Consider the following 12712-nt stretch of genomic DNA (forward strand, 5'->3'; position numbering starts at 1 on the left):
TTTTTCTTTTTCTTGGTTTTGTTGATAGTAGTTGTAGTAGCAATGGTCTTCATAGTGATTTACCAGCCCCTTGCTGTGTGTCAGAAGCTGAACTGAACACTTTACAAATATCATCTCATTTTTTTAAAAAATAAATTTATTTATTTTTGGCTGCGTTGGGTCTTCGTTGCTGCACGAGGGCTTTCTCTCGTTGCGGCGAGCAGGGGCTACTCTTCGTTGTGGTGCTCGGGCCTCTCACTGCGGTGGCTTCCTTTGTTGCAGAGCACGGGCTCTGGGCATGCGGGCTTCAGTAGTTGTGGCTCACGGGCTCTAGAGCTCAGGCTCAGTAGTTGTGGCGCACATGCTTAGTTGCTCCGCGGCATGTGGGATCTTCCCGGACCAGGGCTCGAACTGGTGTCACCTGCATTGGCAGGCAGATTCTTAACTACTGCACCACCAGGGAAGTCCCAAAAATATCATCTCATTTAATCTTCACAAAAATCTACAAGGATATATCTATACCATGGAATGCTACTCAGAAATACAAAGGAATAAACTAGTGATACATGCAACAACTTGGATGAATCTCCACAGGATCATGCTGGGAGCAAAGAAAGCCAATACCCGAAGATTACATACTGTAAGTTTCTATTTATATAACATTCTTGAAATGACAAAATTATGGAAATGGAGAACAGATTGGTGGTTGCCAGGAGTTGGAGAGAGAGGGGTGAGAGGGAAGAAGGTATGGGTGTAAAAAGGCAATATGTACACCTGAAACTAACACAGTGTTGTAAATCAACTATACTTCAATTTAAAAAAAAGGCAACATGAAGGGTTCTTGTGGTGACGGAAATATTCTAAATCTTGACTGATCAATTTCCATATCCTGGCTATGATATTATTGTACTACATGTTTTGCAAGATGTTACCATTGAGAGAAATTGGGTAAAAGGTGTTATTTCTTACAACTGCATGTGAATCCACAATTTATCTCAAAATACAAAGTTTAATCTAAATAAAATAAAGAAACGGAGCCTCGGAGTAGTTAAATAATTTCAGAGCCAGAATTCAAACCCAGCTCTGTCAGACTCCCAAGCCTGAGCGTTTCAACACTTGGCTCTATTCAAGGGAACCATGTGGAAGGACCCCACAAGCCTGCAGTTCATCACACCAGGTGGCTCACTGGTGTCATGGGCACTTTTGTTACTGGGGACTACTGTCCTGATAAGGCCATGACAGAATGGCTTGAAAGAATTATCTGGCAAGACCTGTGGGTTGGTGCTGAGGGCCAAGATTTGATAACCAGGTTTTCCCTTCCTAAGGTGTGATGTGGGAGGGACCATTCACGTGTTTGCCTTTCCACTTTTGTCTGTGGCTGTGTGTCCGCATAACTGTGCATTTTCTGTCAGTTTCTCCGTAGATATGAGCATTTCCGGGCGGAGGGTGAGGTGATGTGTAAATTATGCACATGTGCGCAGGTCGGCGTGTACATTGGATGCACCCGTGTCAGGTCTGCGTGTGTCACACCCACATAACTTGTTTCTATTAGGTTAAACCATTTGATAATATCTCCCCCAAAGCAAAGTCGACTATTGAGCCAGGCTGTCGCGAACTGGGTCTGTGTACTGTAGATAAACTGGGTAATTGGACTCTCTGCCTCCTCATCCAAAACAAACACTCACAAACCGCCCACCCCCACACTGGAGGGAGTCTAGTCCCCGTCATCTGGGTACTTGGCTCTAGTGCCCCGCTTTCCCTGAACAGTGGGCAAGGTGAGCGTCTCCCGCCGGGCCCTTTCCCTCCCCCGCAGGCCGGGCGCAGCCAGGGCTTCTGTAAAGAGGTCAGGGCTCGCTTCGCCGCGGGGCGCACGCGGGTTCCTGCACAGGTGTGGCGGCTGATGGTGGGGATGTGCGTGGAGCCGGCTCGCCGGCCTCCCCCCAACCCCACCCTCCGGCGGCGGCTCCGCTTCTCCTTCCTGCTGCTCATTTATTCTCCTCTTCTGGGTGTGTGACAGCGGTGTGCGGACCGAGGAAGGACAGAGCGCCCTCTCCCCTGCTCCCCGCGCCGCTCTCGGGTAATGCGCTGCCTGCGCCTCGCCGTCGCACTGTGTAAGTGGCGCGGGGGCAGGGACGGGAGTTGGCGGGGAGGGAGAGCCGGGGGAGGCAGGCGGCGGCGCCGAAAGGTGTTAACTCCTTGCTTCGCCGGGAGGCAGCCTGGCACAATGAACCCCGGAACGCCCCCGGCCCCCTACGCGTTCCGCGGGTTTCCGACCAGCTGGCTGGGAGCGGCGGGGGACAAAGCGGTGCGGGTTTGATGCCGCCGCGGGGTGGCGCCCTCGCCGCCGCGTCTTCCCTTGAAAGTTGGCGGGGGGCTGGGAGCCCGCTCGCCCGCCCACGCCAGGAGGCCAGGGCGCCGGGCCCGGCTGCCCTTGATTCGCCCCATTCCTCTCGCAGGGCCGGGCTCGGACGCCTCCGGACAGCTGAGTCTCGAGGGACGGTGAAGCGCTGGCCGGCGTCGGGGCCCTTGCTGGGGGTCGGGCGGGAGCAGGCGAACCGGAGCGAGATGGAGGCGGCGAGAGGGGGCGCGGAGTAGCCGGCAGACCCCCGGGCTCGCACTTCCCACGGCGCTCCGCGGGGGCGCGGCGGGCGGGGTCCCCGGGGCTGCCATGGAGGTGCCCAACGTCAAGGACTTCCAATGGAAGCGCCTGGCGCCACTGCCCAGCCGCCGGGTCTACTGCTCCCTGCTGGAAACCGGGGGGCAGGTCTATGCCATCGGGGGATGTGACGACAACGGCGTCCCCGTGGACTGCTTTGAGGTCTACTCCCCCGAGGCTGACCAGTGGACCGACCTGCGGCCCCTGCCCACAGCCCGGGCCGGGGTGGCTGTCACCGCCCTGGGGAAGCGGATCATGGTGATCGGGGGTGTGGGCACCAGTCAGCTGCCTCTGAAGGTCGTGGAGATGTACAACATCGATGAAGGCAAGTGGAAGAAGAGGAGCATGCTGCGTGAGGCCGCCATGGGCATTTCTGTCACGGCCAAAGGCGAGTGGGGCCAAGGCTGAGGGCGGGCAGAGAGAAGGGAGTGGGGCGCCACGGGGAAAGGGATGGAAGCCAACCCTGAGTTGGAGGCCACTGTCACATTCCTGATCCCCAGTTGATCTTTACAATGGACACTGAAACTAGAGACCCGCTGGCCTTATTTCACAGATGGGAAAATTGAGGCTCAGCAAGTGAAGTGTCTAGTAAATCAATATGATGCCAGAGCTCCACTCCACCCCACCAGGTTCCTCCCAGCAAACTGGGCAGGCCGGGCCAGAGGGGAGAGCCAAAGGGGGCTAGTGCAATGTCCCTGTACATCCCTTCATTCAGCGGAGTGATTGGGCCTTCCACCCACAGCACCAAATCCCCTGAAATCTTCCTTGCAAGTGCCACGACCTCCAGACACATATTTGGGGCCCTGGGGATGTTCATACCATCCTCGTACCATCACTAGGCCCCACTGGGAGGGCTTTGGGACCTGATTCCAGGACCTTCTCACCACCATCTGCTTCCTAATCTCAGAGACACTGATGAGTGGACACCATAATGTTCCTGAGGGTCGTGCTTCTGGGGCATCTTGCCCAGGTTCACTAGGTTCTCAGGGCATGCGTGTGCTGATCACGTAGCTTTGATTCTCATTTCGCTTTTTCCAAGCCCATCATTTCTTTCTTTTCAGGCCTGGTACAGCCCAGAGCACAGAGGGGGCTCTGAAAGCTCTTTTGCTAAAACACACAGGGTTTTATGGAAAATGGCCCAGCAGGAGTTAGGAGACCCCAAGTTCAGATCATACTGGCTTAGTGGGATGCAACCTTTTCTCCTTCTCTTGCAAAACCATTTCAGCTGCCTGTCAGGTCTACTGTAGATCAGAAACCAGTGTTTCTTGAGTACCTGCTCTGTCCCTGGCACAGTTCTAGGTCCCAGGGAGGAGGGAAAGAGGCAGAAGATCTGATCCCTGCCTTTAGGAGCCCAGGTCTTACCAATGAAGGTCAGAGAGAGAAACTCTAACTCAAAATCCCTGAGGGCAGAGTAGCCAATGGGGCCTCCTGAACTCCCAGTAAGAAAGATGGAAGGCGTGGAGGCCCATGGGGAAATAGAGAGAGAAAGGGTAGTCCTTTATCCGCAGATCTCAATAAGTGGGGCTGAAAGATTAAGAACCAACATTTATTGAGTCCTTACCATAGGTGCCTTATAGGTATGAACCCCTTTGACCCTCACAACCTGTCTGATGAGTTAAGTGCTATTACTATCTTCATTTTAGAGAGAAGCAATGTGAGGCCCAGAGAGGTTAAGTAACTTGCCCAAGGTTACGCAGCCAGCAGGTGATGGTCGAATCTGTGCTCTTAACTATGGCATTGAATGGGTTCAACAGTTAGTTTACTAAGAATTTACACGCCTGTGTGCCACGCTTTCTAGCAGATGCTGGGGCCACAGATGAACAAATCTCAAGAACCTAACAATCTATTGAAAGAAGCATACAAAGGTTATTTCAGTAACGTGTGGCAAGTAGGGTGATGCAGGTGCCACAGGAGGTCCTGAGCCGCCGCTCTCAGCCCAGCCTTGCAGTCCAGGGACACCCAGGTGACTCTGAAAGGATAAGTAAGAATTGGGTGCAGGAATGGTAGTGTGGACTGGATGTGAGGGTTCTCAGCTGGAGGTGTGTGGGTGAAAACAGGAATAGAAGAGGTGGAGTTTGTGTAAGGTAAATTTCTCACTAGCAGGCCCCATCTCCCAGCCACAGGCTAGGGTTGGGATTTGTTTTCCCTCTTTTTAGTAAAATTGAAAAGTAGAAAGAAGTAGTACTCATCCCTGCAATCCCCTTGAAGAATGAAAGTCTCATAGAGCCAGAAGCAGTGAGGACTGGCTACTAGGAGACAGAATCCCGGGCAGGGGTGAGTCCCTGGGAAAAAGAGGGCCCTGGGGGTAGTGCTGTGTCCTTAACAGGCTGCGTGAGGTACTGGGGTGAGGCCCAGGGAGACATGGAGGCGTTGCCCATCCTCTCTGCTGCACTTTGTCACCTGCAGCCAAAAGCAGTAGAGAGTGGGGGGGACTCACTTCTCTGGGCAGGGCTTCTTATAAGGGCCAGTTTTCTCTCCTCCAAAGCCTCTCCCTCATTCACCCCTAGCGCATTCAGTGCAGGGTGCCTCCTGGAGCCCAGAGCTTTCCTGTGCATGAAGGAGGATAGCCTTCCCCTATCCGGACAAGAAAGAGATGGCAGCAAGCCAGTGTCCCACGAGGCCAATGACAGCAGGGCTGATCTCATTTCCAAAGGCTCCTGCTAGGTCTAGAGAGTTCTGATCTGGGAGTTCCTGAGGAAGAGGCCACTATTGGAGGGTATCAGAGGAATACCCCTTCTCTTTGGCATCCCTCTGGCTGCCCAGGAAGGAGGAGAATGGAGGGGATAAGACCTGCAAAGGGGTGTCCGGGCCTAGACTCCACTGCAGTATACCTCTGTGAAAGTCTTAGTATTTCGGGTTTAACCGAGGGCCAGCCACCAAGGAAGGCTAAGGCATGTAGGCCTGACACGGCTTCAAGAAGACCCAGGCTCGACTGTGGCAGGAACTTTTAATGGTGCCACCAGCCCATTCTCGGGCAGAGCAGTGGTTGGGACCTAGCCGGGCTTCAGTGCTTGTATTCCAGGGGTTAACAGAGCCTGGCCATGGTAGGAGCTGAGTACGATGGGCCTGTCTCATAGTGTCTGCTGTATGGCCTTTCTCCCTAGATTACCGAGTGTACGCGGCAGGCGGGATGGGCCTGGACCTCCGTCCACACAACCACCTCCAACACTATGACATGCTCAAGGACGTGTGGGTGTCTCTAGCACCCATGCCCACCCCGAGATATGCTGCCACCTCATTCCTCCGAGGTTCCAAGATCTATGTGCTGGGTAAGGACCCATGGTTGTTGGCCCATGTCTGGCCCTTCTTCCCTCCCCCGGGTCAGTTCCTATTGGAAGCAGTGCCTGTGTGCTGAGCATCTCCGGGGCACTGGGGGTTAATCACGCTGCCCCACCCCTCAGGGAGCTTCCTATATGATCTGATAACAGTCAGAAGGGGAAACCCAGCCCCAGTCCTCAGAGACTTACTCTTCTGCCCAACCTTCGCCCTACTCTGGCCTCCAGGGGGACGACAGTCCAAGTACGCGGTCAACGCCTTCGAGGTCTTTGACATCGAGACTCGCTCCTGGACCAAGTTCCCCAACATTCCCTGCAAGCGGGCCTTCTCCAGCTTTGTGACCCTAGACGACCGCTTGTACAGCCTGGGTGGCCTGCGGCAGGGTCGGCTCTACCAGCAGCCCAAGTTCCTCCGGACGATGGACGTGTTCGACATGGAACAGGGTAAGCTGGGCGCCAGTCCCCGGCTGCGCACCTCCCTTCTGGCTGAATCCCCCACCATCCACCCAGGCTCACTTACCCAGCTGGGTGAGCCTTTCAGAGTCTGAACACCCTTCTCCATTCAGGGCTACTCTTGGGATCAAGTTCTTTCATCTGTACAGGGTTCCCTTTGATTGGTTAGTTGTTTTTATCAAAGCCTTTTCCACCTATTGTCCATTCTTACAACGTCCAGCCAGGGCCAGGTGAGGAAGGGCTTTTTCCTGTTTTTTACTCGTGGAGAAACAGAAGGATCCTGACTCTGACGCTCTCTGCCTCTAGTCAGCCTCCTTTCCAGCTTAAAGCCCCTGAGAACAGAGGTGGAACAAGGTGATTTGTCATAAGAGATTATGGTTCCTTGGATTACAGCAAGCATGGGAGAGTGTAGAGTATCATTTCAAACATCAGGAGACATTGTATATGCGCTGAGCACACAGGGTAGATGGAGTGGAGATGCTGCCTAGGGTGAGAGCAGTTTGGGACTCATGTGTATTTGGAGGGGCGGGTGGTCAGCATCTAATTCTCTCTGTGTATCTCCTGCCATCACCCATGGCCTGTAGGGGGATGGCTGAAGATGGAGCGCTCATTCTTCCTTAAGAAGCGGCGGGCAGACTTTGTGGCCGGCTCTCTGAGTGGACGGGTCATAGTGGCTGGAGGACTTGGTAAGCATAGATCTTCCGGGCTGGCACTGTGGTCTGGTGCTTGGTGGATTCTAGGCACTCTGCATGAGCAGGAGAGGGTGCTGGCTCCTTGCACACCACCTGCCTACTGCTTTAGCCCAAAGAATTTCAAAGCACTCCCCTCCTCCCAGCCTAGATGTCGTGTCTCCATGGACGGGCCTCAGTTGTGGTCTATCTGTCCTCTTACAGAGGAGAAACTGAGGCCCAGAGAGCATAAGGGACATACTGATAACCATGTGACACAGGCTTGCCAAGCACAGGTCCCTGGGCCCCTGTCCAGGAATGACTGGAGGTGAAAGTGTGGCAGGGATTGGCCTTGGTCCTCTTTCTCTTCTCGCTGGATACCCAGCTCTGTCATGGAGTAGAAAAGCAGTCTGATCAAATCAGTTATTCTAATGAATTCAGGATTTGCTGTATAAGACCTCCCAGAGATTAGGGTATTTTGAAGGCGGGACCCCAACATCAACAGGGGAGAGACAGATGGGCAGCAGAGCTTCCAGGAACCCAGAGTTTACTCAGCGTGGACAGACACCCTGTTTACCCACACAGGAAAGCAGCTTGATGTAAGCTAGACCATGTGAGCAGCTTTCTCAGTAAAGGGCAGAAGAGAGGCAGTAGTGTCTAGAAACTTCTGGTGAAAGCAGTGGTGGGGAAAGAAAGTTACTCTTGAGATGAAAAGACAGAGAAGGCAGGAAGGACAAAGCAGCTGTTTGACAAAAGGGTGGGGAAGGAGCAATTCTGTAGCCAAGGAAGTTGAGGTTGATTGGCTTCTGCTTGTGGTTCCAGAGGGGGGTGGGGAGCAAGATGGGGGGACTTTCCCGGGGCAGATTGGTGACTGGACTCCTTTGTAAGGTCCGGTTCCCTTGGCACTTTCAGGGAACCAACCCACTGTCCTGGAGACGGCAGAGGCGTTCCACCCGGGGAAGAACAAGTGGGAGGTCCTCCCCGCCATGCCCACACCCCGCTGTGCCTGCTCCAGCATCGTTGTCAAGAACTGCCTCCTGGCCGTGGGGGGCGTCAACCAGGGTCTGAGCGATGCGGTGGAAGCCCTGTGTGTCTCTGACTCCTAGCTGGCTCTGGGCCCAGCCACCGTGTCCTGGACCGGATCACCCCACTCTGGACAAGAGGAATGATCTCATCAAAGTAGTTTGGGCTGCTTCCCCGGACGCCAGCTCCTGTCAGCAGCCAGTGGGGTTAGGCCATAGGGCTCTAGGTGACCTCTCCACCTCCAAACCCTACCAATCCGAGAAAACTGTAAGAAGTCTCGATGACTCTGCCATCCCCCTTCCCCTGTTGGGGCTCAGGTGACTTCTGGGGAGAGTTCTCACTTACTGCTCAGGCAGAGCAAGGAAGGTAGCAGGAGTATATGCTACCTCCCTTCCTGTGGGTTTACCTCTCCCATCTCCAGGATAGGGGGTACGCAGGGCAGTTCTGACCCAGAGGATAGCTACTTGTAGGTATCCTTTCCCTGGATCTGCGCTAGTCTGAAGGTCTCTTGGGATGGAAGATGGAGAAGGGTTGCGGGGTCCCAACCCCTCTTCTCTCCATTGGTCTACATCTCTTCCCCCTTTGGTGGCCAACTGTGGGCCTGCCCTGGACCTCATCTACTCAGCAAGAATTGGCCCTGAAGCTGGAGGCGGCTGATTCGGAAGGGGAGTCGGGTTCACGTGCACTGGTCCAGGTCAGAAGCCCTGGCCAGGAAGGACCCATGCCTCTCGGGGTCCTGATGGGAATGTAATGATGGGAATGGAGCAGACTCCCAGCCCAGGGTCTGCTCCCCACTCTTCTCCTCACTTCATTTCTGCTTCGGTCACCCCTCCCCAACAGAGGCACTCCTCCCCTTTGTCACCGACAGCCCCAGAGTGTTTCTGTGTGAAACCTTCTTATTTACACTGTGGCATCAAAATCCACAAAGGGTGGATTACTTGCACTCTGGTTAACAGCAGCAGCACAATGATTAAAATCTATATTCCTATCTTCTCTGGCACCCTGATGCAGGGGTGGGGTGGACGGTGTCTTGATATGCGGAGGGGACCGCATGAAACAGTCCCTCTGACATTCTCAGGCTAAACGGGGCCCCAAGGGACCACTTGTTCTTGGCTGTTCCTTCTGAGGAGGTTCCACCTTCAAACCACCCTGCCCTGACCAGTCACCTCACTCCTAGGAAAATAGCCCACTTTCTGTCTCCTGCGCGTTGACGCCCCACAGGCGTGTTGGGAAAAGGCTGCACTCGTTAACTGACTTCTTCGTTGGGTTACGTCTTGTGACTGGCCTCAGTTCATTCAGCTCAAGCTCATTTCTGTCTTGCCCACAGTAGAAAGGGAATTGCTCACTAATGTAAAAACGTGAAGGACGTGCCTCCTTTTAGCTGGTATAGCACTGCTTTCTGATTCCAAGTTATTTTTAAAAGCGGTGCTAACACGGGGGATACAAAGATGAAAAAAATACATGCCCTGGAGGGGCGGTGGGGGAGGTCAGGGAGCACGTACCACGTGCTGGTATGATTATTTCTCCTGAAGCAGGAACACCCGTCTGAGGGGTCACACGGAGCCTCCTGGAGGAGGTAACACCTCCACTGGACCTTCACAGACAAGTGGAACCAGGGTCTTTACGGGACAGTCATTTTGCCTCCCTTTCTCTCGTACCTGATCTTTTTCTTTACCTGGGCACTGGAAGGACACTGCCACCTGCTGACCCAGCCTTTCCCTCCCACCTTGGCATCCTGTGACCACGGGTGCCCCCTACGGAGCAGACTGCAGAGAGGCCTTCCCTACTGCTTCCAGACCCCCACCCCCAGCCCATTTCCGTTGAGCCCCCTGAAGTGACTGTTAGAAAGAGAGGCTGGGGCAGCATGTTAGGGGAAGCATCGCGAAGCCCAGCCCTCCATTCCACTTCTGTCTCTGCACTGCCTGCTCCCACGCTCCCCAACCCCTCCCCAAGAAAGGCATTTACGAATGGGCTGCCTCCACCCCTTCTAACAGGAAGCCTAGCTTTGTGTGTAGGAGGCTCTCCAAGCACACAAAATGGCACCAGACGTGTGGATGGGACTGAGGCATTTTAAATAGTTGGGGTACCTTAGGGCTGTAGCCAGCCCTAAAGGTTCTTCCCATTATAAGAATGGGGGACTGACTGCTGCAACCCGTGGGGGCCGCTCAGGGCTCAAGCTGGTATCTGCTGAGGACTCACCTCTTGGAGGTCCATGCTGGGAAGACTTTGGGTGTGGCTCACAGAGGAGCGAGGGAAATAGGGGGTGTCAGCGGCACACCTCATGGCTGTACCTCATGGTGCTGCAGAGGTCGCTCAGGATCTGGGGTCCGATGGCCTGGCTCCGGGCCTCAACCCCCTCCCTGCCTGCCATAGGCCTTCTCATCCCCGTCCGTCTCCGGAAGGCCCCTCCCCTCTCTTGTCTTCATTTCCCAATCTGTAAAACAAAAGCAATGACAATGCCATCTCACAAGTTGGCAAAGCACCTGCTTCAATCCTCAGATCAACTCTGTGGAGAAGGCAGTATCCTCGTATTTTGCACATGAAACAACTAAGCCTCCAAGAGGTTATATAACTTGTCCAAGGGCACAAGCTAGTAAGTGACTGAACCAAATCTGATTCTAAAACCTGTGACCACAGTACTGCCTTGCCTCAAATGGAACAGCACATAGGAAAGGGGAGAAAATCAGCTGCTCTGTACTGTGTAGGGGTTCAGAATGTCAAACCTGGAAAGATGGAGGGCTCCAAACATTCCTTTTGTTTCCCAAGGAATGAGTATGAGAATTAGCAAGGAAAGATTGGGAAGGGCTCCCTAACGTGCAATGAGCATAGAATATTCCTAAATTTACATCCCAGGAAAGTTCCCTTCTGGCTCTTTGACTGTGTCAGCTACTGCAAAGCATTGTTTGACACTGAACTCCAGTTATGTGTCTGGCGTGGTCCTGGACTTGGGATTCCTGCCCTCCAGTAGCTGCAGCCTTGGAAGGGAGCCGGGGACTAAATCTGCAGTTAGTATTTGATGAGACGAGTGTCAGCCTTTGCTAGTGTAACCCAGAGGTGCCCCATCCTTACTGGCTACAGAGAACTGAGAGGAACTGAGGGGATCAGAGAGGTTTCCAGAAAACAAATCTCAAACTGCACTTTGAAAGAAGAGGGAGAACAGCCAGGCAGAGGAGGATGACCCCAGGCTTTGAAGCAAGAAATGTGAGTTCAAATCATAATTGTCATGTGCGGATTGAACCTGGGTACGTTGTTAACCCCTGAATCTCAGTTTCCTTATTTGTAAAATGAACAAAATAACACCTCACTGAGGTTAAGAGCTATCTACTATACACAAAATGATTTGCATATATAGGGTGAGTAGCTGCACTATTATTTTTTGTTGTTGAGGGAGAGACAGAGGTGTTCTCAAGTCCACTGAGGGACAACATGCACATTGCAGAGAATCTAGGGAGATGGGCTGGAAGTACAGGCAGGGCAGATCAAGAGGCCTCACGTGCCTTGCTGAGGAGTCTGGACTTTATCCGTATGGGAAACTGGGAGCAAGTTAAGGATTTTAAGTGGAGAAGCATCGTGACCAGATTTGTGCCATTGGAACATAGGATCAGCCAAGTTCCTCTTCTGAGGAAAACGAAGTAAAATCACCAAGGCACCATCTAAGATGAGAAAGAACCCCAGGGACTTCCCTGGTGGCATAGTGGTTAAGAACCCGCCTGCCAATGCAGGGGACCCGGGTCCAAGAAGATCCCACATGCAGCGGAGCAATTAAACCCGTGCGCCACAACTACTGAAGCCCGTGCGCCTAGAGCCTGCACTCCGCAACAAGGGAAGCCACCGCAGTGAGAAGCCCACGTGCCGCAGCAAAGGGTAGCCCCCGCTCATGGCAACTAGAGAAAGCCCACGTGCAACGATAAAGACCCAACACAGCCAATAAATAAATAAGTAAACGTTTTTTTTTTTTTAAAGAAAAACCCCAGTTGGGTTTGGAATCCTCAGAAAAACACGTGGGCCAAGCTTGTCAGGCCTCCTCTGGAGGAAGGTCCATCTGCTGGGCGATTAAAGTGCCAGGAGGGTTTAGAACCACAGAAAGTGGACAAGTCCCTCCCTTCCATGGCTTCTTTTCCTCCAGAATTTCTAATGATCTCTTGCATTTGCGTTGAGCTTTCTGGCCCACAGATACACTGAACAGGAGGTGGGGTACCATCAGCCTTTTCCAACCCCCATCTTGTAGAAGAAGAAACAGAACGGGGAACCCTATGACTAACCCAAGCGGCACAGCTAACAAGTGATGGAACGGAGACTCTAATCCAGCTGCTGGGGTGGAGAGTAGTGCACACCCCCACCGCCCACCATTCTGAGCTCTGCAGTAAGAGATGGCATGCCCGCCCCTAGGTGGCGGCAGAACAGGACCAAAGCCTCAGGCCAGCCTTGGTGAGATCAAAGAGTTGCGTGGGCAGGCGCTTCTTGTTGGCATTAGACAACTGCAGAAGTGAAGGCATGAGGCAGAGCACAGGCAAGAGCTGAAGAGACGGGCACATAAAACGACCCAGACAGGTTGGGCAGATAAGCTTCCATTTTATTAGTTTCCTAGGGCTGCCATAACAAAATACTGCAGACTGGTGGCTTCAAAAACAACAGAAATGTATTGCCTCACAATTCTA

At 53.4% G+C, this 12712-nt stretch overlaps 1 protein-coding gene across 1 annotated transcript; it reads left to right on the forward strand.

Moving 5' to 3' along the window:
• Positions 1 to 1680: 1680 nt before the first annotated feature.
• KLHDC8A (kelch domain containing 8A) lies at positions 1681 to 9042 on the forward strand. The gene is made up of 7 exons (XM_060010252.1): positions 1681 to 1754; positions 1997 to 2090; positions 2436 to 3023; positions 5740 to 5904; positions 6139 to 6354; positions 6948 to 7049; positions 7944 to 9042. Exons 3-7 carry the CDS (start codon positions 2648 to 2650, stop codon positions 8135 to 8137), a joined length of 1053 nt encoding a protein of 350 aa, XP_059866235.1. The 5' UTR covers positions 1681 to 1754; positions 1997 to 2090; positions 2436 to 2647; the 3' UTR covers positions 8138 to 9042.
• Positions 9043 to 12712: the final 3670 nt, after the last annotated feature.

This window comes from Delphinus delphis, chromosome 1 (genome assembly GCF_949987515.2).
Source record: "Delphinus delphis chromosome 1, mDelDel1.2, whole genome shotgun sequence".
NCBI lineage: Eukaryota > Metazoa > Chordata > Mammalia > Artiodactyla > Delphinidae > Delphinus > Delphinus delphis.

Bases quoted from the DNA above. Each gene is read 5' to 3' on its own strand.
- KLHDC8A (XM_060010252.1), top strand. From the start codon at position 2,648: ATGGAGGTGCCCAACGTCAAGGACTTCCAATGGAAGCGCCTGGCGCCA. The intron at 5,905-6,138 runs GTAAGGACCCAT...TCTGGCCTCCAG, and splicing joins TTCCAAGATCTATGTGCTGG to GGGGACGACAGTCCAAGTAC. The intron at 7,050-7,943 runs GTAAGCATAGAT...TGGCACTTTCAG, and splicing joins CATAGTGGCTGGAGGACTTG to GGAACCAACCCACTGTCCTG.